Source organism: Echeneis naucrates, chromosome 5, assembly GCF_900963305.1.
Source record: "Echeneis naucrates chromosome 5, fEcheNa1.1, whole genome shotgun sequence".
Classification (NCBI taxonomy): Eukaryota; Metazoa; Chordata; class Actinopteri; order Carangiformes; family Echeneidae; genus Echeneis; species Echeneis naucrates.
The window spans coordinates 15,546,655-15,572,411 of NC_042515.1; the positions used below are offsets into that span (position 1 = coordinate 15,546,655).

Sequence of the window (25,757 nt, forward strand, 5' to 3'; positions counted from 1 at the left end):
GATGTTAAATCCATCAGAAACCTCCATGTGCCACGAGGTCGCTTTAATAATCTCCCCTGTGTATGTGTGTGTGTGTGTGTGTGTGTTGAGGTTAGGGTGGGCCATGGGAAAGTGGCATACCTGAGCGGATTAGAATGATCCCAAGGACACTTTGTGTGGGACAACATTCAAATACTAATTTCGTGTCAAGTCAAGTCTGTTGTCGATTTTTTGTAGCACCTCAGACAACCTAGGCCTTTGCTACACGACTCAACAACACAAATCATTGTGAGTATAATCATTTTAGCACACTTTGAATTTATGCCTGTGGTGTGTGTGTATGGCCCTGTACCCCAGTGTGTAGGGCTTGTTTTTGATCTAGCGGGGATCAGTTGTGTTGGCCTGCCTGGTTTCAGCTTACACTGGTAAATTACACCCAATCACTGAAATTACATCCTATAGACTGTGTGTGTGTGTGTGTGTGTGTGTGTGTGTGTGTGTGTGTGTATGTGTGCGTGTGTGTCTCTTCATTGTTGACGTCACCTCACAGAGCTGTACTCTGTGTCAGTCCTGATTAGACTGAATGAAGTCCAACTGTTTTTGTGTTTTCGTCATTTAGGGGAAGTAAAATGGAAATGCAGCTGTTTTTCTGTGTGTGTGTGTCTGTGTGTGTGTTGTATTGCTTTTGCATGCATGCGTGAGTGTATGTGTGTGTGGAAATTACCGTGTGGTGTGTAGTGGTGAGCGCGTAAGAGTGGTTGTCAGCTGGTAAGCAGTAAGGACACACTCTGAAGTGAAGCTGATGCGTAGAGTCTCAGTTTTCATTTGAGCGGCTGCAGTAAGGGAAGCTTGATGGGACAAAACACAGTCAGATGGAGAAGCTGTAGTCTGCCAATTAGCGCACCAGATGTCAGTTATTGTTGGACTAGGATTATGGCAATAACTGCAGTTGGCCAACGGTTATGAGTTTGTGTGTGTGTGTGTGTGTGTGTGCGTCTGTGTGTAAGTGAAATAACTCCACAGTGATAGATTTTAAACAATCTTCGTTTGGGACTTGCTCCTTTCTTTATTACTCTTCTGGCACCTGCAGTGTTTTTCAGAATTCTGTCTCTCTGTTTCTGTCTTTCTGTGTAGTTTTTCAGCATTTTGGAAATGTAAACACTTCTAAAATACATCCAGATGTTACCAGCTGTGCTCCGCCACCACAAATACTGGGCAGGGAGTGTGTGTGCGCCTCAAAGACTCCTTTCCTAAATATTCACTCACAGACAGACAAAATGATTGCCTGATTTTGTCATATATCTCAGCTTCTTTGTCTGTGAGTGAGTGGGTTTTCAAATTTAGTGTGTGTGTGTGTGTGTGTGTGGGCTGAATAAGTGCATTGTAGTTGTTAAAGCTGCTACGGCCAACATTGGCTGAATTAAAGCGCCTATTAAATATAAAAAAGTCAGAACTGATGCAGACTGACAAAGACAGCAATTTCAAAAAACATTGACCTTATGGATGCCCCACTATCTCTCTGTCAGTCCTCTGCTCTCTTGCTGTGACGCAACGTATACACACACACACACACTCACACACACGCACACACGTACGTAAAACAAGAAAGTGTTTTTTGTGACAAATCATCATTTAGATTTGTCATTATGATAGACTGGGCTGAGTACAACCACTTTGTGTTGCCAGTGTTGCTTAGGGTCTAATTGTGAGTTGAATGGTGTGAATTTTTGTTTACACACACACATACACACTACCTGTTTGGCAGAGTTCTAATGAGCAGATGTCCTTACCTCCAAAATGATATGATATTATTGCTAGTAATATTCTCCCTTTCGCTCTCACACATGCTCCCACTGTGTTCAACAGGTGAGCGCATATAAATGTCAACCACATGCTGGTTCAGATGTATCAGCATACTGTACATCTGTGTGTAGGTTTGTGTGAGCTTGTATTTGTTTATGCGCCATGGCCATACTGAAACCTCACTCCTTGGGGAGTAATTACAGAAGAGGTTTTCTGGCCGTTTTTTCTCATTAGTGTGAATATAAAGAGGAACTGTGGAACCTTGGTTAGCATGTAGTGTGCGTTCACACACACACACACACCAATAGAGGCTGTGTGTAAGGCAGAAGTCCCGACATGTGCACAGAGCTGAGGCTGATGCCATGACTTAAGTCTGGAAGTACGTTTTCTTCTTTTGCCACAAATCTATTTCAGCCCCTGCTTCTCTGTATACATGCACACTGTGTGTTTGTGTGTGTTTCTCCCATTCGACAGCATCTGGCCCAAGCAACCCTCAGCCTTTCAATTCAAACTGCAGGTTGTTTGTTTGGGTTCGCCCTTACAAACACACCATTAGGTCTGCCCTTCTGCACTGAGGATTATTCCTGGCTCTGGCCTCAGTTTAGCTCAGGCCTGCTGCCTGGCTCACTGGAGGTCCCTGCCGGCAAACCTCAGTCCTACCAGAACCCGGGACAATCCGAACCACAGCGCACCGCCCAGCCACCACAGAGAAACTCTAGCCTGCTTTAACCCAGCTTCCCCCCACAGCAATCTTTAAATGTCAGCTGGTGGGTTTTGATGTGTGTGTCCTATAGCGCGCATTTTCTTGTTTGATAGGCAACCTGTCATGATGCAACAAGTCCACCTTTGCTGCAAACAAACAGGTATGGGCAAGAAAAAAGACCTGAGTCTTTGCAACTCACTTTTAGCTGATGAAAAAGGATTTGTGAATGAGAGATGAAAAGAGAATAAAAGAAAGAGAGTGAGAGGGGGCTAGGAGAGAAAGAAAACAACAAAGGTGGTTAGGACAAAAGCAGTATTGTATCATTGAAATGGCTTGTGAGTTGAAAGCCTTAAAAGTCCTCCCCAGAGCCAGGTCATAAAGCCCAGAGACTGGCTTGGCAGCCGAGGCCAGAGCCAGACAGGCCTGGCAATCGAGCTTAGAGAGCTTCCAGTAACAGGAGATGTAAAAATCAATTTGCCGTGAAAAAAGTAAACAATCGGAAATGACAAATATGCAGGTTCTTTCCATCTCTCTTTTTTCACCTCTTGCTATTTTCACTGTTATTAAAGAAGACAAATGCAGGGGCGAGGAGAATGACTAGTCAGAAGTCATGCGGTGAGGGATCCCAGCAACGCTCAGGGGGAGGGTAGGAGGGAGGGAATTTTTTTCCCTCCCCTTTTCCACTACCTGAAACGGTCGAGCTGGACTTCTACAGTCACCAGTTGAAACACACATATATTCCATCTTGGTAGAGATAGTGTGAGCACATGCAAATAAACACATGAGGACAAGTCATGGCCATGATTAAAGAAGTGGAGGTCAACCACCATTTGGATGGAGAAACGATTGAGGGGCAGGGGGTTGACAGAGAGAGATTCTGGAGAGAAGGGGGGTGACTCTTTGGAGCCCTGTTTGGTGGTTAGGAGCCCTCGAGGGGCTCGGTGGAGACCTCCATTAGTGGAACTATCCAAGCCTGGGGGAGCCAGTATGGTGGTGGGCCTTCAAGGTAGGGGCCAGTCTGTTCAGCAGCAGTTTGTCTGCATTGCTCATAACGATCCGGTGTTGAGCTGCAGCTGTAGGAAAGCTTTTTGCTGCTGAATAGGCCGAGCAATGGTGTATTGATAAGGCAGAGTGGATCGGTGGAGAGCCCTGCACCCTGTTGGTCATTTGGTTAAGACAGACAGATCTTGTTCAATACACACACCCCACAGCTGCCCTATGGCACGTTAAATCTCTATGTAGGTGCCAGCATGTGTGCAGTTGCACATCTATACGAACATGTGTATGCAATGATTTGAGTCTCACACACTCTAATCCTCTTTGCTCTCTCCGCTTGTCCTCGTCAGATGAGCAGATCTGCTGTGACTGGCTGGGAAAAAAATTAAACAGGGAAAAAGAACAAGGGAGAAAACAAGCATGTTTCCCAGGCCCCAATTAGCCCACTTTTAGTGCCCCTAGATATGCTCCCTCTTCCTTCTCACTTCTCCTCCTCCGCCTCTGAAGTCTGCTTACACATCATGCTTCACATCAGTGAATGTGTTTACACATCAGCAACAAAATAAAAAACGTATGGTGAGGAGACACAGTGATGGGAGAGGAAGGAAGGAATGAAAAGGGAGAATGCTCCCTTTTTCCTCCTCGTACATCCTATTAAATCAGTGTTTTTGGATTTACACTGAATCTGTTTAGCGAATATGTCTGGAAGAGTTTCAATCCCATCTTCTTCTTGTATCCTCGTGTCAGCTGCGCTGTAGGATATGTGTGTTTTGTGGTTGTTGTGTTTGTACAATATCAGACGCTGAATGCTAGCAAACAAAACAGTTTGAACCGTCTGTGCAGAAGCCATCAATTCTTAATGAGATAATGACATACTAACATACTCACAGCAGCAGTGCTGTTTACAGATGAAGACAAACCACAAACAAGACACAGACATGCTGAGCGCTTTAGCTTTCCCTTACTATCTGCTCTCTGCTCACTGCCCCCCCCCCTCCCCCCACCCCGCCCTTTGCTGGCTTTGACTTTGTGCCTTGGCCAAAACTTAGTAGAATAACAGGTGGGGAACATCTTGAGGGTGTGTGTGTGTGTGTGTGTGTGTGTGTGTGTGTGCATGCATGTGTGCACAGTGTAACATGTGTCTGTCTGATGGAATCACATACGCAGTAATGAGTCAGGCGCTATAATGTGGCTGCAGACCAGATTCCCTAATAAGAGAAGAATGTTGTCCATGGCATCCAGAGTTTTCCACTGGAATCACACATTCATCCAGGCCGTTTCCTGCCCTGGGGTCTTCCTCTCAGCATGAACAGGCGAGGAGAGGGAACCCTCTGTCTCCCTCTCCTTCTTTCTGCTCTTCCCATTGTCCCAGTACCCCTCCCTCGCCACATCCTTCTCATCCTCTTCATCCTCACTTTCTCTTCCCGGTTCATCTGTTGGGGTCGGTTACTGTGGGCCGTTGGAGCTCTGTCTATGCTCGCTATGTGGGATTGTGCTCGTCTGTTTCGGGAGTGACACAAGCACATGACTCACAAAATGAGTCAGAGAAAGTCAGGCTTATTGGAAAGGAAATAGTGTTGGATTAGGAGGAAGGTGTCTTTCTCGGGCACGCACACACACACACACACACACACACACACTCTCTCTCATCGATACCCACACATACACACACAGCTGAGTAAGAACAAAATATCAGTGGTTCAGTGAATCTCCAAATTAATGGAAGTCTTTGTCTCGCTGTGGAGCAACTTTAAACAAACCAAGACAGAAGTTTAAAAAATTCACATTCAAATACTTTAACCTTGAAATCTCCCCTTGCCAAGGCACAAGCTCCCTCTTTTTTTCATCTGTTAAATGTTTGAGTGTTTGATAGTTTGAGGTCTATAGCAGAACCCGCCCGGGAATTAATGTCATTCATATGCCCTGCGGAAATTACTTTTGAAATGCATATAATCTAAAACATGCAAATGAGGCTGACTTTGTGCACCCTGTTTAATATGAATTATCATTTTCTGAATACCTATTATTACTGCGTACATTTCTCCAATTATATTGTTCTTTTTTTGTCACTTTTGCATACAGACACACACGTGCACATTGGGGACACCAGAAATGCACATGCACATGCTTGGTCCTGTGCATATCAAAGCACAGAAACGTAGTACACACGCACACACACACACACGCATATACATATACACACACAGCAGAATGTCTTTGTGATGGGTGTATTTTAATGAGGAGTAATAAGGATAGTAATGACCCAGTCCACTTCTCTCTCTCTCTTCCTCACTCTGGGCCTTTGTTGCTCTCTCTTTCTCTCACACTCCAACTATTTCTCTGCCTCGCTCAGCCACTGCCTGGCTCACAGCTGTTAGTTTGCGTTAAGCCAATGGGAAGAGCAAGAGACATCTAATTTAAAAGAAAAAAAAAAATTAGCTGCCTTTTGCAGATTCTGCACAAATCAAGTCAAGAAGCCCTTAAACACCAAATGAAAATAACAAGGCAGGAAATGCAAGTGTTGTTCATCCAATTTTCATCAACTGGCTGAAATATTGATGTGTTTTAAAAGTGAACAGTGCATATTTAGTTTGTCTCCTTTTCTTTTTCTGGTGATAGAGCACTGTTATTAATGTCCTTGTCCAAGAGGCAGATTTTTTGGTGCTCTTTTTTCCTAAATTGAATTGAAGGCATCCCTTTTTCAAATGAATTACTCTATTAATTTATTTATACTGAGCCATAAATTATTCTATTAATATTAGCATGTTCCAAATTAGTCTGACTTCTCTCAATGTTCCCTCTACTTCTATTAATTAGCATGCTTGTCAGTATAACAAAGATTTTTCTTTCTCTGATAAATTATAAAGGAGACATTTTTTAATACAATGAGAACTGCCTGAGAAATTATTAATATTTCAGTTGTGGCCTGCAAGACAAAAGTAAGGAGGAAAGAGCACAAGGACTACAAGAAGGCAAAAACTAACAATTACATGGAATACATTAGAGACTGTCATTGGTGTGCAACACTGTTGATTTTTATTTTGCTTTTTTTGGAAGGAAAAAACTGTGTGAGTGTTGGTGGGTGTGTGTCTGTGTGTGCGTGCACCCATACTGAATGCTCAGGGATATCATCTTGTTTTAGCGCTTTTGGATAGGATGTGAATTAATTACCTCTGTAACAGCTTGGACCAAGTTCAAAAGTACTAAAATTCAATTAATTTGAAAAGTGGACATGCTATCATTTTCTCCGCATGTCTCCTTTAAAGTCTGGCCTGTTTTTACTGTGGACTTATTCAATTATATTTGATTAAACCTGCTCTGATCCAATCTATTAATTAACTCGGAAATGCAAAGTGCCCAACTTGAAAGCCGATGTATAAAATTATATCATGTCCACTTTGATATTTATTTATTTATATTTTTACACTACAATTTTTTTTATCCATTGTAGTCTGTTCTACTCATTTTCAGGTATTATTCAATCTATTTATTTAATCTTCCTTATAATGCAAATTTTGATTATAATTGAAAATTATTACCCACAAGGAACCTACAACAAATTTGCCTCTTGGGAAAATTTGGGCCTTTCATGCAATAAATACAGATTGCCGCATGTAATTAAAAATAGAAAGTTAGTTGTGTATTTGGTGAAGGTGGGGGATTTCAGTGTCAGGAAGGTAACAATGTTCTCTCAATATGGATTGAAGGATTTCACTTTGCTGATGGTTAAATGGAGTGAATATTCATGTGTTTTCATCACATGCACCTGCACTCTGACAAACACAGATATAAAAAGAGATAGCTGCCCTGTGAGGCACTAGAAGACCTGAGGACTGAAGACTGAAATTGCATTTGTGTGTGCGCACATTTATGAATTCTTGTCATCTCCTGTCATCTGCTTCTTTTACACAGTGGACTAAGGGTCAGACAGATCAAATTCACCACACACCATCTGCACATTACATCTGTCGCGCAAATACGAAAATTAAATCTCAGTGTACTTAAGTCTCAGTTTACTCATCTATTTCACCTTCATGTCATTTGTCCATTTCCCCACTGACAGCCTTTCATCTCTCTAAATTTTTCCTCTTCTCCCTTCCCCTGTCTTTCCCTTGTCTCCCCCGCCTCCCCCCTCACTGTGAAGGTCATTCTAATAAAGAGCTCTCATAGGACAGAGCTGCTAATTGCTCCGCGGCGCACTAGCTGGTTTCAGATCCAAATAAAGGCACATTGCCTTTTTCCAAGCTCCTCTGCCTTTTGCCCTCCATTCTTCCACCTCCCGTCTTCACCCCTTTTCCACCATGTTAAATACAATCAGAGTGTGAGTGGCGTGGACTGTCATAGCCTGACCTCAGCCTCCATAATTTCTCAGGACAGTGAGTTGGTTTGGGGGGGTTGTGGGTATTACACTCATCCTCATGATCATGGGATGATTTCCAACTGGCACAAATTAACATGCACGTATGCGTGCTTTACCTCTTTTGGAATGTACAACCCGTGATTTTAGGCCCAGATTAATGAGGTGTGCATGAAGTCCGCTCCTTCTACAAATATTTGTGTGTGCATTATGTGTGTGCGTATGTGTGCATATCTTGGTGTCTGTCTGTATTTCGAACAGACAACAGTCTGCAGGCTGGTAAATCACTTACTGCACTCAGAAGGAAGGGTCGAGGTGAAGGCAGGAGTGTATGTTTGCCCCGGTCATACACACATACGGAGCGATCTCACCGGTGCGGAATGTGCTGTGTGTTTACCTATGGTTCCACAACCCACCTGACCGAGGGAGGCTAATCTTTATGGGCTCTGTAAACAGGGACTTTGTCTTCAGAGAAACACCAGGCGGGCAAGCAGACACACAATTTTACACATGCACACACAGAGATATATGTGTCGGAGAGGAGGAGGAGGAGGACGCATATGTAGCAGGTTACATACTGTACGGCCAGTTCACAAAGACGCACACGTGGAAACACAAACGCTTGCTTAAGTGCTCTCACAAACAGAACGCCATATGGCAGACAGTGCTACAAAAGCATAGAAGAACTCCCCATGCTACTATTGCAGGGGATTTCCTTATCGGCCCTGAAGACCTCTCGTATTCTGTTTGGTTCCCAACAACAAAAGTTCGTTCTCCTGCAGCCAGCTGTAGTGCACACTGGAGGTCAAGCCGTAGGCCTGTACGACTAGCTTCTCTCTCTGAGTCGACGATTCTCTTTGAAGCCAGCCCACCAGCCAGCCTGTAGTAGATATTGGCCCACATTTGACTGACTATCTGTCTGCGGGATAATGGAGTTCACCTGTTAGCACTGGAGCAGGGCCAGGGCAGCCGCAGACATCTAGCATTAGCCCTTTTGCTTTTAGCCAACCTGTTAGCGCTGGCTGGCAGCCAGAGTAGCCTGCAGCAGTTCTGTTAGCAGCTACCTTTAGCGTTTTAGCTTTAGCAGGAGACTACTTGGCTGCGTTTCCCGCTGCAGGCCTGGCTAGCATGTAGCAGTGATCAGCTGATGAGGAAACAGCTAAACTTGGACGGGGAAGTGATGGAAAAAGAGTTGTGCTGTATCCTTTTGTGTGCGCTTCTTTTGTAAGAGTGTGTGTTATTTCTTCAGCTTTCCTCTGACCTAATTCTCTTCCATTGAAACAAATACACGTCAGCTCAGAAATGCCACGCAGATATCCCTCCTATCTCTCTTCCTCTCCATTTGCCTCCTGTCATTATTTCAGAGTCATGGGAGAGTCATGAGAGCAGAGAATATCGCAGAGGACAGTAAACACATGCAGGCTGTAGTTGTCATCAAAACAGTTAAATGTTTTGAGCTCAGGTCACACATTTAACTAAAATGCATTTATATTAAACTCAAAGATCCAAGAGGTCACATTAAATTAAATTAACTGCTTAATTTCTTAGCAGTTCACACAGAACATTGTGCAATATTAATGGTGAGCCAAACAGCCAAATTACAGAGGTGCAGCAGTGCAGATTTGCACAAGAAAATTAATGAGCTTTCTTTGACACAAAAATGTTTTCTATTGTGTTTAGAGAGTAGTCAAATGGAGATTGAGGTGTGAAGTGGAATGGATGTCAGTCGCAGGATATAACAGAGGTGGAGGGCTGTGCAGGAAATGCCTCCCTGAAACTGTGAGAACACCTCGTCTCTGAGTCACTGCTCCAGGATCATGTGTGACATTAATAATACTAACTTATTTGCTCTTTTTTCCCTATGCACATAACACCACTTGCTGCTTAACCATAACACTTTTTATTTATTTATTTTTATGCAGTTTATATTGCTCAATGCTCTAGGCTAACTCATAAACTAGCGAACCTAAGAAGTGATTAATGGAGACATAAGAACCCAGACCTAAAAGTTGGGTTTGTTCTGGGGTTTAGGGTTAAAGCAGATTCCCTCGGGGCTGGTGTCACAGTTTATTTAGTGGAGGAGTTGTTGCCAGTTGCAAGAATATGGGTGTGTTCATGTTTAGAAAATTATGATCTTACTGTGTATGTCAGTATTCATGTTGCTGTCAAAGCACAGAAATAAAACGAGCTGAGACTCTTTGTGATACGCTTAAAAGACAAATCCTGGTGCTGCTGCACTGACACTAAGTAGAACAATTTGTGGACAGAGTGACAACATCCAGGGCAATTTTTTCATGCCTGTTTTTTAGTTCATGACTGTCAATTATAATAAAATAAAGTCCCTTTGGGTGTAACAGCTAAACCAAATATTTTATGAATCCACGCAGCTACTAATTGTCAACAAAACCTGCCCCGAATTCTGTTTCCTGATTACAAAACAGGTTAGAGCTCCAATTCCTCAGATTCCTCTCTCAGGAAGAGTGTCTCCTTTGTTCACAAATATTGATTGAACTATCAAAGATTATAGAAATAACCTGTGTGGATTCTATTTCAGGGTGAAAATTTGAATGTTTTCCAGGGTTGAACCTGCCACTAGTTACCAGGCGTAACCAGAGGCAGAAAGACAGCACGCCGAAAGTAGGAGAAAGACAGATAATTCAAGAGTCAGATGAAAGTAGACAGATGATGGAGTGTAGATACTGGTACAGACAATCTTTTCCCTTGCCCCCTCCCTCCCTCTCTCTCCTCCCCTTACTTTCCCTCCCACCCTTATTCCCTCAGTTCTTTGCCTAATAAGCAGCGTTCCTGTGAGCTGATGCAAGGCGGAGGAAACAGAACAGGCGTTCTGGGACTGCTGGAAATATTCCCACATGAGGCATAACATGATAAAGACTTATTATCTCACTAAGCTGCTGTAAACACAGATGCACACATAAATGCACAACTCCCTGTCTCTAACAAACACACATACACACAGACTGACAGAAAGTGAAATGGGTCCGGCTTTAGGGCTCTGACGAGCAGTGACCAGGAGGAATCTGACAGAGCCAATCCCTCCAACAAAGCCTCAGAGTCAGCCGCGGTGAGCCAGCTCATTGGGCATTGGGCTCAGCTTGTTTGAACTCCATACACCCAGAGCAGTAGAAAGGAACAGATGGAGAGTCCTGAGTTCTGATAATTATTAGTGCAAAATCTTTGGGAACATCTGAATAGGGTACATGTTGGAACAGGACTCATCCCGGCTCCACTCAGCTCATCAATCACATCAGACACACACATAAACACATGCACCTAGCATTTGCTGTGAGTTAATCCATTACAGTTCAAAGGTAGGTGTCAGCCTCTTAGCCAAACACACACACACACACACATGAACACACATGTATACACCAGAGTCATCAGAAACATGTTGAGTCCCATTTCCCTTCTTGTCTTTTCCATCCCAATTAAAAGGCAAAGGAGGCCTTTTATTTCCCTCTCCACCGAACACATTCTTTATCTCTCTGATCTGTGCTCCTCCCTCGCTCACTCAGTCCCCTCGGGGTAGTGGGAATGTCTCTCCCCACACTCTCTCAGGTCAGGGGTTCAGCTGGAGGGGGTCTGAGCATGTAGAGAGATCGGCAGAACGAGACACTCAGAAAGAGTGAGTAGCGGGTTGAGGCAGGCCTCTGCGCGGGCAGCTCCTCCTCACTACCAGAAACACTTAAACTTCAGGCACTGTGTGTGTGTGTGTGTGAGAGAGAGAGCGTGTGTATCATAGCCCTAATACTTCAGGGTAGATTTATGCCCCTGCCTTTTCCCCGACCTCCATTACACCAGCTTATATACACCCATTACAGGATATGACAGAGTACACACCCTTTAGAGAAGCATACCACATTGGCGTGTGTGTGTGTGTGTGAAAGAGAGGGCATGCGCTCATGTCTTCACGCACTCCCCACTTTCCCATTAGGTCCTAGTCCACCTGTGAGCTCCGTCTGTCTGTCTTTATCACTATTTCCTTCATTGCTAATAAGGTCAATGAGGAAGAGTAAGAAGCAGATGGGTGTACAGTACATTACAGCAGAGCGCAGTATAGTGTGGGCTAGGCAGCAGGCCGGTGATTCATGCTTAGTGAGACGTGTGATGATGTGAGGAGTTTCTACTGCAGTGCAAAGTCAGTGGAGTGTGCGGTGGGATCTGTTGATCACTCAGCACTGTGCTTTGCTTCATAATATTACCTCAGGGAGCAGTTTGACCTAGCAGGGGTCTGGATGGAGGCGGGAGGAGATGGGAGGACGGGGAATGAAGGAGAACGGGAGAGTGTTGCGAAGACAATAGAGGTTGGAGATTAAGTGACTAGCTCTAAATGTCACAATAATGTTCTGCTTCTCAGTCTTAACTTCACAGGTTGACCAGTGCCAGGTAGCAGACTGGATTGTAACTTGTAGTTTCTAAGTGGTGCTGCAGTGGGGACATTTGTCCAAATGCATCTGCCTGAAGGTTTAGTTCACCTAAGCGGAAATAAAAAATGTAATTGTCACTTCATACAAGCTAAGCAGCTGATGGTCTGGAGTTCTTATGCTTTTGTGCTGGCCAAAGTCATTTGAGGGATTTTTTTTTTTTTTTTTTTAATTTCCTACATGACAGACATAGATGTAAATTGCAATTTAATTAATTCTATTTCAAGAGTTGGTTTAGGGCTCATTGTCCATGTTAAAAGTTTGAACCTTAGAAACAGCAGATGACAGACGATGCCTTTTTAATGCCTTTTTAAAAAGTCTACTGATTGCCACATTTCTGTACAAAATAAAATTTCTCAGTAACTTTCACTGACCTCACTGATTTCAGTAACAAGCTTTTTTTTGTGTGTGAAAATACAAATTTCTGTGGAATTTTTTAAATGTCTTCTTTTTTTTTTTTTTTCAGTGCCTTGGCACAAAAAGCTCTTCTTTTCCATTGTATTGAGGCAACTGCAGAAAATCCAGTGATGCCTCAGAGGAAAAGAAAAGTTAGATTCCCCCATGAAACGCCTTTTATTGTTTCCCCAAAAGGCATGTGTTGTACGCCTCTGAAAATCTCTCACATACTCACACACACAAACACACACACACACAGGTGGCGGGTAGAATGTCTCGATGGCGTTTTGTATACCCACTCCGGGTTGCTGAAATAAAAGCAGTAGAACTTTCCCCTTTAAAACTATACGCTTGTGTGCGTTAATTTCTAAAACTGGATGAGGCAGAAAGACGAGATTGAGCTTGTCATTAGGGGTTCACAGCCTGCGTGCTTGTCTGAAGGTTTGTTTTGTTTTGTATTAGCTGCCTTGTGTGTGTTCTGCACACGTATGTGTGTGTCTCTTTGTCTCCTCTCTCCCACGCTCAGGCTCCTAACGATGGCAAATGTGCCTGTGTGTTTGCGAAGCGTTGTTTCTCAAAAACAACAACACAACCAGGAACGGCTCGTTTTGTCGGGTTTTGTGGAAGGAACATGCTCTAATTAGAGAGGTCCTATGAAGGTGCATCAAACAGATTTTTCTCAAAGACCAACCTGCTCATGGCTCACACACAGCGCACACATGCCACCTCTGATTATTGGAGATATGTGTGTATTATTTAACTATATAGCAGAGTATTAACTGCCTTGTCAGTTTAGATTTGCTGCACGTCTGATCTAAATCTATGGATACGCTCCTAGGCACACATTTACGATCATACAAAAAGTGTCTGCCCCAGGAGTTGCTTTGTGGCCACTTAGGCATATTTGTGTGATGGTGGTTCATGACCAAAAACCCTTTTCACCAAGTACACAAACACACACGATTCTCGTCTCTATCTCAGTGTGTGTTTACTTTGCTTTCCTGCCTTGTTTGTTCACTCAGATGGGAGCAGACATTCTGCTCAAACTGCCCAGGTTACTTTTGTTCAATCACTGTTGTCTTGCCCTCCCACCTCCACTCTGTACTCAGGTGCCAGTGATGATGGTGGAATCAGCCTCTGAGACCATTCGAACGACACCGTCCAACCAGAACGGAGTCAGCAGCCTCAGCAGCCAATCAGATGGAGGGGGAGGTAGAGAGGGCGGGTCTAACGGAGACACCAATGGAGAGATAAGTCCAGTCGACTTACTGCACCTGCAGCAACAACAGGTGTGTGCGTGTGTGTGTATGTTTAACAATTTGTTTACATATCTACCTGCTCATGTACCTCTGAGACTTGTTTCGCAACACCTCCCTCTTGTGCAATTCGTCCATACGATACATTACCTGGAACAGGATGTACACACGTACGCACGAGGCTGTTACATAATGTACAGATCTGACAACATATATTCAGCCACATTCTGGTAATTGTCAGCCTTGCATTTGCAAACAGTGAAAAGCTCTGACAGGTTGGCTTGCCTCTGCTTTAATTATCCACCGCTCATAATGTGCCGACTAACTCCATTGGGACAAAGTTTGCCATTCTTCATTTAATATGCACGCTGTTGCCACTGATACAGTATTAAACATTATCAGCTGAGAAAAGCAGTAATGTGCTGGGGTGAGAGAAGCAATTTTTCCCAGTGCTGCTTAAAATATTCGTACAACGGCATTTACACACTACATATAGGAATCAGATACTTAGGGAGTGTGTGTGTCACGTTTGCAGAGAGAGAAGCATTTTTGTTTTTCACTGATCAATCAAGGAGTGTTTGTGTGTGTTTGACACGTCAGCATGTAGTGTCTTCGGTATTGCTATTTATCTTGCCTTCTGTGCGTCAGTTCCCCTTCCAAACACGCACGCACACATGCACAAGCACACACACAGACACACGCTGGCCACTGTGTCAAATGGAATTTCCAAACTTCCCGGAACGTCTTGGAAGAAATTCTACATTTTTATTTCTCATTCCCCCAAAAATCCACATAGCTCGTCTCTGATTGCTCTCTGAAGGTTTCAGGCCTTTGCACATAGCACACACACAGGCACACGTCCTCTCACAAATGTTTTTTCAACCAGAGGTCTCTACATTAGTCATTTGTCCTTAACCACACAAGAATGTCTGCTGTGTTTTATCATGTAATTCCCGTTATTCAGTCACTGATGTGGCATTTGCTGCAGTTGATGAAGAGATTAAGGATAGAAGAAATTCTCTTGTTTATATACAAGCTCCATTAACATCACTCTCACTCTCTCTTTCTGTGCATGTGTGTCTTCGTAAACGTTTGCGTGTCCACCCATCACAAAGCATCAGTGTGACTTCTCGGCTCACCGAGACCAGCCGAGTTTCTCGTTGAGGAAACCCGGAGGGAAAAAAAAATCAGGGTTTCCTCCCTGCTGCTAAAATTATTCCCCTTAATTATAATGATAGAGCCGTAGGTGAATGAAGAACACTCAAGGCCCTTCACTCCTGCCCTGCTCTCCCTCCTCCTTCCTCTGACTGCATCCTCACCCTGCTTCCTCAGCAACCTTCAGCTCAGGACACACACACACACGCACATGGCCATGCACAAATGCACACATATAAACACTAAACCTGTAACTCACACAAAGCAGGTCTTTATTCTCTTGGATGTGTCTCTGCTCTCTATGTTTTTGCACCTGCGTGTGTGTGTGTGTGTGTGTGTGTGTGTGTGTGTGTGTGTGTATGCACATGCTGGTATTTCCTCTCTTGAGCGGGTTACCAACCACAAACATACCTCCCTCTCTCTTCCATCTCTTTCTCTTCCTTTCTCTCACTATACCTCTCTTTCTTTTTATCCACTCTGGACCATGAAAGACAAGCACAACCTTTCCTCCAGATCCCGACCCTACTTAACAAAAACTGTTAACATCCACACATATAGCAGTAAATACCCAGTCATTTTATTGCAGTAATTCCCTACTTAAAGCTTTCTGTTGAACTCAGTTTGCGCAGATTAAAAGGATTTGACTTCTGCACCTTGTTCTTTGTGAGAAGTAACAGCTCGATTTCTGTATGTTAGTCATTTTGAAGATATCATTTGTCCCACAATTTATGTCATGATACCTTCTCGTGACCACAGATAACACACACACAGAAATGAGGCCATAATCAAGAGCCAATGCTGCATAAACCCTGAAGTGTCCCACTGTGAATTTCTATTAACACATTGTGTTGTCACTCTATATTTTTGTGTGTGTCCATTGTGTGTCTACTGTGATCCCTTGCCCCCTGGATCACATAGGGCTTCTGTGCCAAAAAGCACTGTTGAGTGGCCACTTAGAGAGCATAGCAAACTGATGAAACTGTGAAGTATGTTAAATTTCTTGGAGTTGGAGTATAATTATGTTGGCTTGTGTTCAATGTCCATTGGTAAATTAAAACCTGAACAAGGTTTAAAACAAAATAAGAAAACTAATTTGATTTTATATTATTAGATAAAGCATAGAATATATATTTATTTTTTTTATCAACCTGCCATATAGCAACAAATCGTTTATTTCTTGTTCCTCACATTGACCATTTTTTTGTCTCAGTTAACTTTCTTTGTTTTGAGGGGGGTTCTTTTTCATCCCTGATTCCATGAAAGACTTTGGCTAGGTGTCTGGACTTTATAGCCCATTCTTCATAAAATCAATCGTGTCTGATACTGCCAGTCCCGTTGCTGAAACTGGTTGCAGACAACATTGTAGAAATTGGGTTGTTTTAGTTTGGTGCAGCAGCACGGTGAGATAGTGGTTAGTACTGTTGCCTCAAAACAAGATGGTTGCAGGTTTGGTCTGGGGCCTTTCTGGGTGGATGTTCTCCCCATGTCTGCATGGGTTTCCTCCCACCATACAAAGATGCATGTTTAGGTCAATTGGTGAGTGTGAGTGATTGTTGGTCTCTGTCTGTCTCTGTGTGTTGGCCCTGTGATGGACTGGTGACCTGTCCAGGTTGTACCCCACCTTCTCCCAGTGTGAGCTAGGATTGGCTCCAGCATTCCCCATGACCTGGAAACGGATAAGCTGTAGAAGATGAACGAATGAATGAATGAATACTTTGGTGTACCTCATCCACCTCCTCCTCCTACTTTCTCCTCCACGGTTGAGTCTTTCACCTGAAGGTGTAGTGCAGACTGGTTTTGGGCTTAAACACCATGCCAATGTGCAGTAGAGCAGAAAAGACACACTGACACACACACAGAAAACTGACAGCGCGGTGTTGTCAGAACACAAAGCCGTCTTCTCCTTGGGCCCCTTGGGAATCTGAGAGAAATCACAGCCATCGCCAGCCGTCAGATCCCTCCAAAGACCTCTCTCTGTCTTCTATCTCCACACTAGATAGATAGATAGATAGATAGATAGATAGATAGATAGATAGATAGATAGATAGATAGATAGATAGATAGATAGATAGATAGAGTGATTGATAGAAGAGGGTCACCAGTAGATCCTAGATAGTTAGTGGCCTTAAGGACTTAGTGGGTGACCAGAGAGGAAGGAGTGGGGATGTGGGACATATAGCCAGAGGGAATGTAGGTAAAAGGAGGGGTAAAGAGGCAGCACATTGGGGGGAGGAGGGCATTGGAGAGCTGGAGAGGAGGAATTGGGGGATGAGGGAGGGGTGTAACGCTGAGACGTGTCAGAAAAGGGCGCCTGGGCCTCCCTGTGGAATGTGGCTTGTCTGCCTCCCCAGAAAGAACAGAGATGGAGGGAGGGAAGAGAGGGACAAGAAAGGGAAGAGGGGGCGAAGACCAGTTCTTCCCCATCATCGAGGGAAAAGAGGAGGGAGGGATGGGAAAACAAAGAGGGGAGTTGTGGGCAGAGAGGAGGGAGAGGTGGAAAAGTGAGAATGAAGCAGAGAGTGTATGGCACTTTGTTGAGGTGCTGGGCACGGGTGTAGACATGAAATGATGCATAGCAGAGGAGAAATGTAAGCAGGATATATTCTAACAAACCTCAATGTATGTGTGTGTGTGTGCATGTGTGTGTGTGGCTGGGTGGAGGGTGCTCTGACGAGAACCAGGTGTCTTCAATTCTTGCCTTTTCCTAACGTTCCTCATTCCTCTTTTTTTGCGCTGCAGATGTGAGTCCATACTTTAAGCACCGTCACTCCCCTCTCGCCTCCGTTCTCACCCATTTCTGTCTCCTTCGTTTCCCCTGCCATCAATTAATCGGCTCTGGTGTTCCAGCAGCTACAGTAGTAGTGGCTGGTGATGATGGGCAGAGAAGAAGGGAAAGTAGGAGGGAGAAAAAAGAAAAAGGGAATGTGACAAAAAGGTGCCATTTCCTCTGAGGAATGCCACTTGTTGTTTGGCTGAAACCCTTTACGGAGTGTTTTTTCCTCTTTCTTCTCTCTCTTTTTCTCGCTCCTACCTTTAGCGCACTCTTATGTGCAAATGGAAAGTGAGAGGCAGACTGTATCGGTGGTCTCCCTTCCCCGAGGGTTTAAAAGGAACATTGGTTTAGAAAAAGGCAGTCTTAGAAATTGGTTTGGAGCTTCGATCCCCACTCCCATTTGTCATGTTCTATTTTTTCCTCAGCGCTTCCCCTTTTACACTCCCCTTCGTACACGCACACACACTGACAATCTTTGTTTCTCCGCACTCTCATACACACACACACACACACACACTCAGGCAGTTATACACATGCACTGCTGATGTGAGTTAATGAAGGGTGTAATTAAGGAGCCACAGTGATGACTGGAGATTGGGGGAGCTGATACAGATCTTAGATATACACAAACACTGATGATAGATAGTTGTTTTCTGAGCTTGCACATGTGCAAGAGAGTACATTTCATGCCAGGAGTGCTTTCCGGACAGATGTGTGAGATGTGAGATTGGTATGTATGCTAATGGATGATGAGTGACGCTGGACGATTCAGATAACGTATGACTTCCTGTTAGGTAGGCCAGACTGAATAATTATGGGCTGTACAGCAGTAGGGAGGTTTTTGAGACATATGTGACTCTACAGCTTTGGCTGCCATGCCTTCACTAAATTATGGGAGGTAAATGTTGGTCACCCAGACAGTTATGTCCTGTTTGACCTCCAGCTCTTCACCAGAGTTCACTTTCAGGTCAGGAGTGCAGAGGAGACAGAGGTAAAGGGGAGGTTGGATTAGAAGAGTGTCTGAATGTGCACTTTCAGACACATTTCCTGGTTTGTTAGTGTGGTCAGATTTAATGGAATTGAATTATACTTGGTTTTGTGCGGCTGCATGACAGGTTGTGTCCCATGTGTGTCACTATCTTGTCCGTATGTCTGTCTACATGCATAACCCGTGTGCACGTGTGTGTGTCCGCCTGTGGTGTGTGCGGACAAGTAAATCAGTTCCAGGCCTCTCTCTGAGTGCTGTCACCTCTTAAAAGCTTTCCTTGGGTCTGTGCCTGACCGTCCTCTTTATGTTTGAGGTCCGTGTAGTTCACAGGTCACGAGAGGTCACGTGGAGACAGAGGAGGGGCACGTTGGGTTGCCTAGCATCGCAGAACACCCACTGCTGTTACCGTAGCAATACAAAGAGATCTATAGAACACTAACTTCCTCTAAGAGTCTCAAAAGCAGCAGCAGCTTTCCTTTTCTGTCTTCCTTAACTTTTACTTCCCTTTCTCCCCTGGCCAACCTTTTCTACATTAGGATGTGTGTGAACTGACAGATTAAGACACTTACTTGGTATTAAACACACACCAGGGTACAAACACACCTGCATGTACAACTCATGTAATCTGTAACGTGTTTGACATTACACCCCTTCTCCATATTCTTCATTCAGTGACTTTTTCACACATTGATGCTGAGAAGTTGTATTTATGGGTGCCCATAATTTTTTTTTTTTTTTACTGCTTTTTCCAGTGAGGCCATTGACTGTTGGAGAATTCACTGAGTGAGTGTTGGAGAGCTGATTTTTGCTCTCACTATTGATGTGCTCTCAAATAGTTCCCTTCGTATTTCCACTCAATGACCTCCATGACCTCCTCCTTTAATTCTTTAGGCACCAACATGGACAGATGTATTTCTGAAGTAACATCTAATGGGGTGTCTAAAAATGTAAACTGTACATATTCAATAATAATATTCTAAGAGCTTCCATAACAGATTGCTACAAAGTTACCAGTATCAGGATAAGGAGGAGATGGACAGTAAGCATGGTCCGCCAGGCCAAATCAGCCAGCATGGACACCGTCACAGTTGGTTGATGCAACCAGTCAAGAGGCTTAGAGACAAGAATAGACAGATCTCAGCAGAAGAAGGATGTTTGTGTGTGTGTGTCCTCCCTCTGTTGTGGAGACTGAGTTTTATACACACGAACACAACCTTAGGCACCTGAAAGGTTTAAGTTGGGTTTGGTTGCCATGGAAGTGTTTCCAAGCACTTACACACTGCTGTCAGGTAAATAACACATGTACACATACACATACACACACACACACACGCCCTCACAAATGAGCCTGGATGAGCGCTCTTCATGGCGAAGTCTCTGAGGGTGTAAAAGTCGATAGTTGACTCTCACTCTTCAGAAGTTATCACCATGGCGACTGAGGCCTTTTTAGGAAGCCATAGGTCAGTGAGCAAGGCTGCATGACCTCATTACTATTACTGGTCATGACACCGAGCTGTGACTTTGTGTGTGTGTGTGCGCGCGCCTGTTCTTTTTGTTTACTGTCTACTGCTGTCTCTGTCAAAAAGAAAGGGCAGTAATTGCTTTTAATTGACAGCTGCTCAGATGCACAGTTTCGTAGTTCATTAGGAGAGAGGTACTCACACAAGAGAGCACCCCCCCCCTCCCAGGTCACACAAAAGCCCAGTGTCTTGGTCCTTGTCTCTCCTTTCTGGAAGTCCTAACTTCTTCCTTCCCTCACTCTGGGCTCACAGAAAGAGACAAACACTGACTGGGAATGAGAGAAGGTAAAGTGTAAAGACAAAATGTGCAACGCTTACAAGGCTGCTAGGCAAGTAGTTACCCTGGAAACAGTCGAGAGCCCGCGATGCACACAATGAATACGCACATATACACACCACACACACAATAGCAGCAGAGTCCTAAAGTGTTGCTAATTAGGTAGTCTGTGCTGGTTCTTTGTGTGAGCCATTTTAAAGGAGAGATTAGAGTCAACAGGGAGGAGGAGAGGAATGTAGCTCCTCGCTCTCGTTCCTTCGTAGGATTTTCTCTTGAGCTCTGGGACAGTGTGTGACTGCCCTTTTCCACCTGATTGACAGAAAATATTTGTTGTCTTTTTAATTACTTTCTCCATAACTCAGAGCATACAAAATAAAAGTACACTCAAGACTCCATTTGAAGTAAAATACAGCAGTAATGAAATAAATCCTAAACTCAGATGCCCAAAATGATGTTCTAATATAAGGCTATTTTGAAAATAAAAAAACTGTTATATAGGATAACACTACAGCTCAATAATGAAAAAAATAAGTTAACATTCATTATCAAGAATACTTCTTCAACTTATATTGTGTAAACTACTTTTTTGGAGGTGATAGTGAGTGTGTATGTGTGCATGACTTCAGTATGTCTGAATGTGTGTCTGTAGGTATGTGTAGACTTAGTAATATAAATGTTGGGAAGATCAGCAAAAGCAAAATCTTGTCAAAAAATCTTTTTACAAGAATAGGAAAAGAAAAGGAAATTGGACTTGAGTTGGGTTCTTTTAATTGAAAAATGTGCCTGTTTACATCTGGATGGATTCACCCTCATACTAAATCACAGTGTCGTGCACATACACACACACCCACTTCCCCATTTTCCTTTTATAGAACACACCCCAGCACTTTTTCTCATTTAGGGAAGTTAAAGATTTTGTGCTTGTTTAGAAGTTTAACTTCTCGTACAGCAGCTGGCCTTTGTTGTGCGTGGCCACTTCCGGTGTTTGTGTGTGGCAATGGTGGGTGTTAGGGTGTGCCCATCTCCCACAACCAGGTGTGAAAACCCTCTGAACCAAAAACATGAAAGAGTTTTATTTCCATCGAAGCAGGCAGGGAAGCAGGCAGGCCACTGACTAAGAACGGGTTTTTTTGTTTAACCAATAGGCGTCTTCCTCTGTGTATGTCTGTCTATGCTTGCGCACATGGCAGACAGTCTCTGTTTGTGTATGTATGTGTTTTCCCTCTGTCTCTTGAGCTGAGTCTTGGCAGGGTCTTGCATGTGTTATTAGTTTGATTTTTTTTTTTTTTTTGAGTTATTAATAATAACAGTTAAACAGTTTCCATATGTGAGGCCTGGTTGCCAGGCTAGTGCTATCCTCATCATGGGTTGGCCTTGCACAGTCTCCTCTCTCAGGATTTGCTCTTGTTGGGCAGGAGAAGCAACTTAAACTCTGGAGGTCACCCAACTTAGACCTAACACCTAAACTGCCTTGTCTTCCCAGGACCATGACCATATTACTTAACTTACCTACCTTAAACAAGATGAGGGATAAATTTACAAGGTACGCTGTGTGTGTGTGTGTGTGTGTGTGTGTGTGTGTGTGTGTGTGTGTGTGTGTGTGTGTGCGTTTTCCACTGTGGGCTGGGTCTATATGGAGTGAGACCTTCCTCTCTTGCCAAACGAGCTGTTTTGAAAACCACAGGGAAACTGCATATGTGTATATAATGTATGACGTGTATTTGTTTGTCAGTGTGTGTGAGGAAACTGCTGTAGAGCTATTTGCCATCAATTAGCCACCTGGGCTGAGATGAGGCCTACAATACAGAAGGAGCTGCTTTTATATTCTCGTGGAAGGGAGGTCCTAATTGTCTATTTCTTGATGCCCTTTTCCTTTCACTTAACAGAGAAAAGCTGACAACAACTCCTTAGGAAGATTTTTTCTGTGTGCGCACATGATGATGAATTGTGTCATGATATAGAGCAGTCCTGGGTATTCAGTCAGCTCCTTTTTATGGCCGTGCGTATACCCCAGTGAATCAATAGAAACATTAGATGAGTGTAGGGACATAGTTGAAGGAGAGAGGTTTTCTCGTTTCACAAAACAGTTTTGAACTGAAGAGAACCATCTGGAAAACGGCAGGGTCCCTGGAGTTTAGAACAGGTCCCTTTTGTGAAAAATAGGATGTGAAGAAAAAAAAAAATTCTGAAATCAGCCAGGGGTTTTCAAACATTACGGCATATTTTGAAGTTCTTTTGGAGTTTGTGAGTTTTTATGGCGTTGGCTCTTGAATGCGGTCTTTCCTCTCTTTAATGGTCAGTCTGGGCCCAGACAAGCTTGCTTCAGCCGTTTTAAAACCTCAGCTCTCGAACGGTGCCTTTATATTGCGGAAACATTACATTAAATAGCTGAACAGGATTGCGGCTGGCTGGTATTTCTGAAGGTGTCCCAGATAGTTCCAGCTTGACGGCAGCCGAAACAGATTGAGGTATTCAGCGACGCTTAAGATCATATATTGGTGGACAACTGGTTTGAAGTCCACGTTGCTATGAACAAAAACAAATCGCAGGAAAGCTGGTGAAGGGAGGCCGGAAAGACCTGATTAATACCAGAAAAAGAGAAGGCGTACGTGAGGAAGAGTTTGAGGAAAGGGGCGAACTCTTGGCAGTGCATAGTTTATTTGTAACCCACCATGAAATTGAACGGCTTTAGCAGGCTTTGCTTTAGGCTGCCCCTTACCCCACTATGTTTACCCCCGCTGGAAACCCCTGATTGGTCTTAAATATATATAGTACTCCCTGTTTCCCTACCCCTTTGATCTATAGTAAATCTGCATCTTACATTAAAGAGTTATGCTGTGATGTCAAGTCAGTATATTATTGGCAAATTAGCTCTTCTATTTTTGTATTCGCGAACAACAAATTGAGCTGTGATTGACATGATTGAATTAAACAGTTTTGTGCAATTGATATTTTTTTGCAGAAAATATAGATGCTACTACCTGCTCAGCAGCCCTCTCTCCTGTCTTATTACTTAATTAACAACTCCAACAAGACTGTTAATCCCCTCAGCTATTTACAGTATCTACACAAAACTTTATATGTAGATTTAGCAAAAAATAAAACAAAGTAACACAAACAAATCTACAAATCTATAATAACCATTTTTCAAATGAAGGTGCTGATCCTTAATATGGCTGTACCGTTAGCTACCTAAAACATTCCCACAGCTGCTGTCACGGCAGAGAGTGTTTGACTGACAGTAAAGGCAAAGGTCCTCTCATAAGGCCAACAGCTGCATTCACAAAGTTTGGTTTCTGTTGGTAGGTCTGGACAGTCTATTTTAGGCCTTGTCTAACCCATAGCTCCTCTCAAAACTGACTGTGGTGAATAAGGGTATGGGTAACAGATTTCTAGAGGGGGGGCAGGGGCAGGACGCACTAAAGGCAGAATAGCTGGAAAGATGCCAGCCAAACTTTTGAGAGTTACACATTATAAGGAGAGGCATGGTGAGGGAAAGAGACAGATCGGGTGATGGAGACGGAGAGAAAGAAAGTAGCGGTAATCTGGGAAAGCACTCTGGTTTCTGTGGTGACTGACAGTGATGCATTTGATACATGAGATTCTACTGCGGGTGTAACCAAGCCTTCATTCAAAAATGCTCCAAAGTCACCTCCTCAGTGATCGGACTATGTGCACAGTATGTGCTAGAGTAAACATTTGGCCAACCTCTGAAGGCAGGTGAGCTCGTACTGTAGCGTGTTTCATCCTTTTAACAAATTTACATCCTTTGTAGATTGTGTTACATCTTTTCAGTCTTGTTTCATCTTCGTTTCTGATCATTATTCCCCCTGAGTAGCCAGAGAAAGACGGAATCAAAGATAAGAGAGCAGAAAAACTAGTAGAGTAGCAAATACCCAGGCAGAAAGAGAGAGTGAATTAAAGTCAAAGGTTGGGGGGCTTTATTGGAGTTTGGGAGGGTTTTTTGGTGCCATGGATGCACATGGATACAAGGGATCACCAAGGTGACCCATGAGGATGGCAACAGTGATGAAGCTTTAGCTTGGCTTTCAGCTCCAGTGACAACACACAAGAAGGGACATATAGTAGGAAGAGGGAAATAGTGTGGACTAAAAAGAGGATCCAGCGCTCTTTTCTGAACCCAGTCTCTCCCGCTGATCCAAAATCAGAGAGCATGCAGGTCTGTAGAGAAGCAGCAGGGTGTGACAAGGTCTCTTCAGCCTGTATCTTTCTGCCTGCCTTTCCATCCTTCGGTCTCTCAAGGGGAAGAAAAGATATAGCGGAGTGGAGGAGTAGTGCATTACAAGCCTCTCTTGCCAGGCTGCTGAGCTTGTAAGGCAGACAGGGGATACTTGTTTGGCACAGTAGAGATGTGAAACATCTGAATCACTTGCTTAGTCTAGCCTGGTTTAGCTCTGTCGTGGACAGATGAAAACCTGAGCCTCTCACTCAACCTTACTTGGGCTCCTTTCTTTTTTTTCCCTTTCTTTTGCACTCTCCTCCTCTTGGTCTAAGAGTGCAGAAATCCAATACCACCTGCCTCCCCCTTGCCCTTCCTAACTTCTTACCCTCCTCCTCCTTCTCCCCCAAGGACAGCCCACTGTCCGCCCCAGGGCTGTTTATCTATGGGGGGGTGAGGAGGAAAGGGTAGAAAGGGGACGGGTTTGTTTCGTTTCGGCCGTCAACAATGGACCTCAGTCAGTGCTGACGGATTACTCCAACATATGGTACCCACCTGTCTCTCTCCCTCTCCCCCTGCCCCCCCCCCCCCCACACCCCACCCCCCCTTCCCCCTCTGTCTGTTTAGATTTCTTTGCTTATTCCTGCGTTCTCTCTCCCTGTCTCACCCAAACACACAGGGCGGATTAGAGGCCAGATTCATCACACACGCAGACCTGTTTGCTTTAGCAACCTGAGCCAAGCACAGGCACACACACACACATTGATCTAAGGAGACCTAGCTTTGTTACATGTTGGTTGTTAATTTTTTTTCTTATCTGAGATTTAATTCATAACTTGACATGTCAGCCATGGCACAAGCACATATATGCACACACAATACGATCATGGTACACACATACACACAGTAAAATATAATTTCTATCAATGTCT

General features: G+C 43.9%; 1 protein-coding gene across 2 annotated transcripts in view; it reads left to right on the forward strand.

Moving 5' to 3' along the window:
* The window catches only part of foxp4 (forkhead box P4), a 103,317-nt gene that overhangs the window by 35,904 nt on the left and 41,656 nt on the right, over positions 1-25,757 (forward strand). For both annotated transcript variants that reach the window (XM_029501386.1, XM_029501385.1), the window contains exon 2: positions 13,786-13,965. In XM_029501386.1, the coding sequence (XP_029357246.1) occupies positions 13,795-13,965 (171 nt within the window). In that variant the 5' untranslated portion in view covers positions 13,786-13,794. The remainder of the gene's footprint in view (positions 1-13,785; positions 13,966-25,757) is intronic.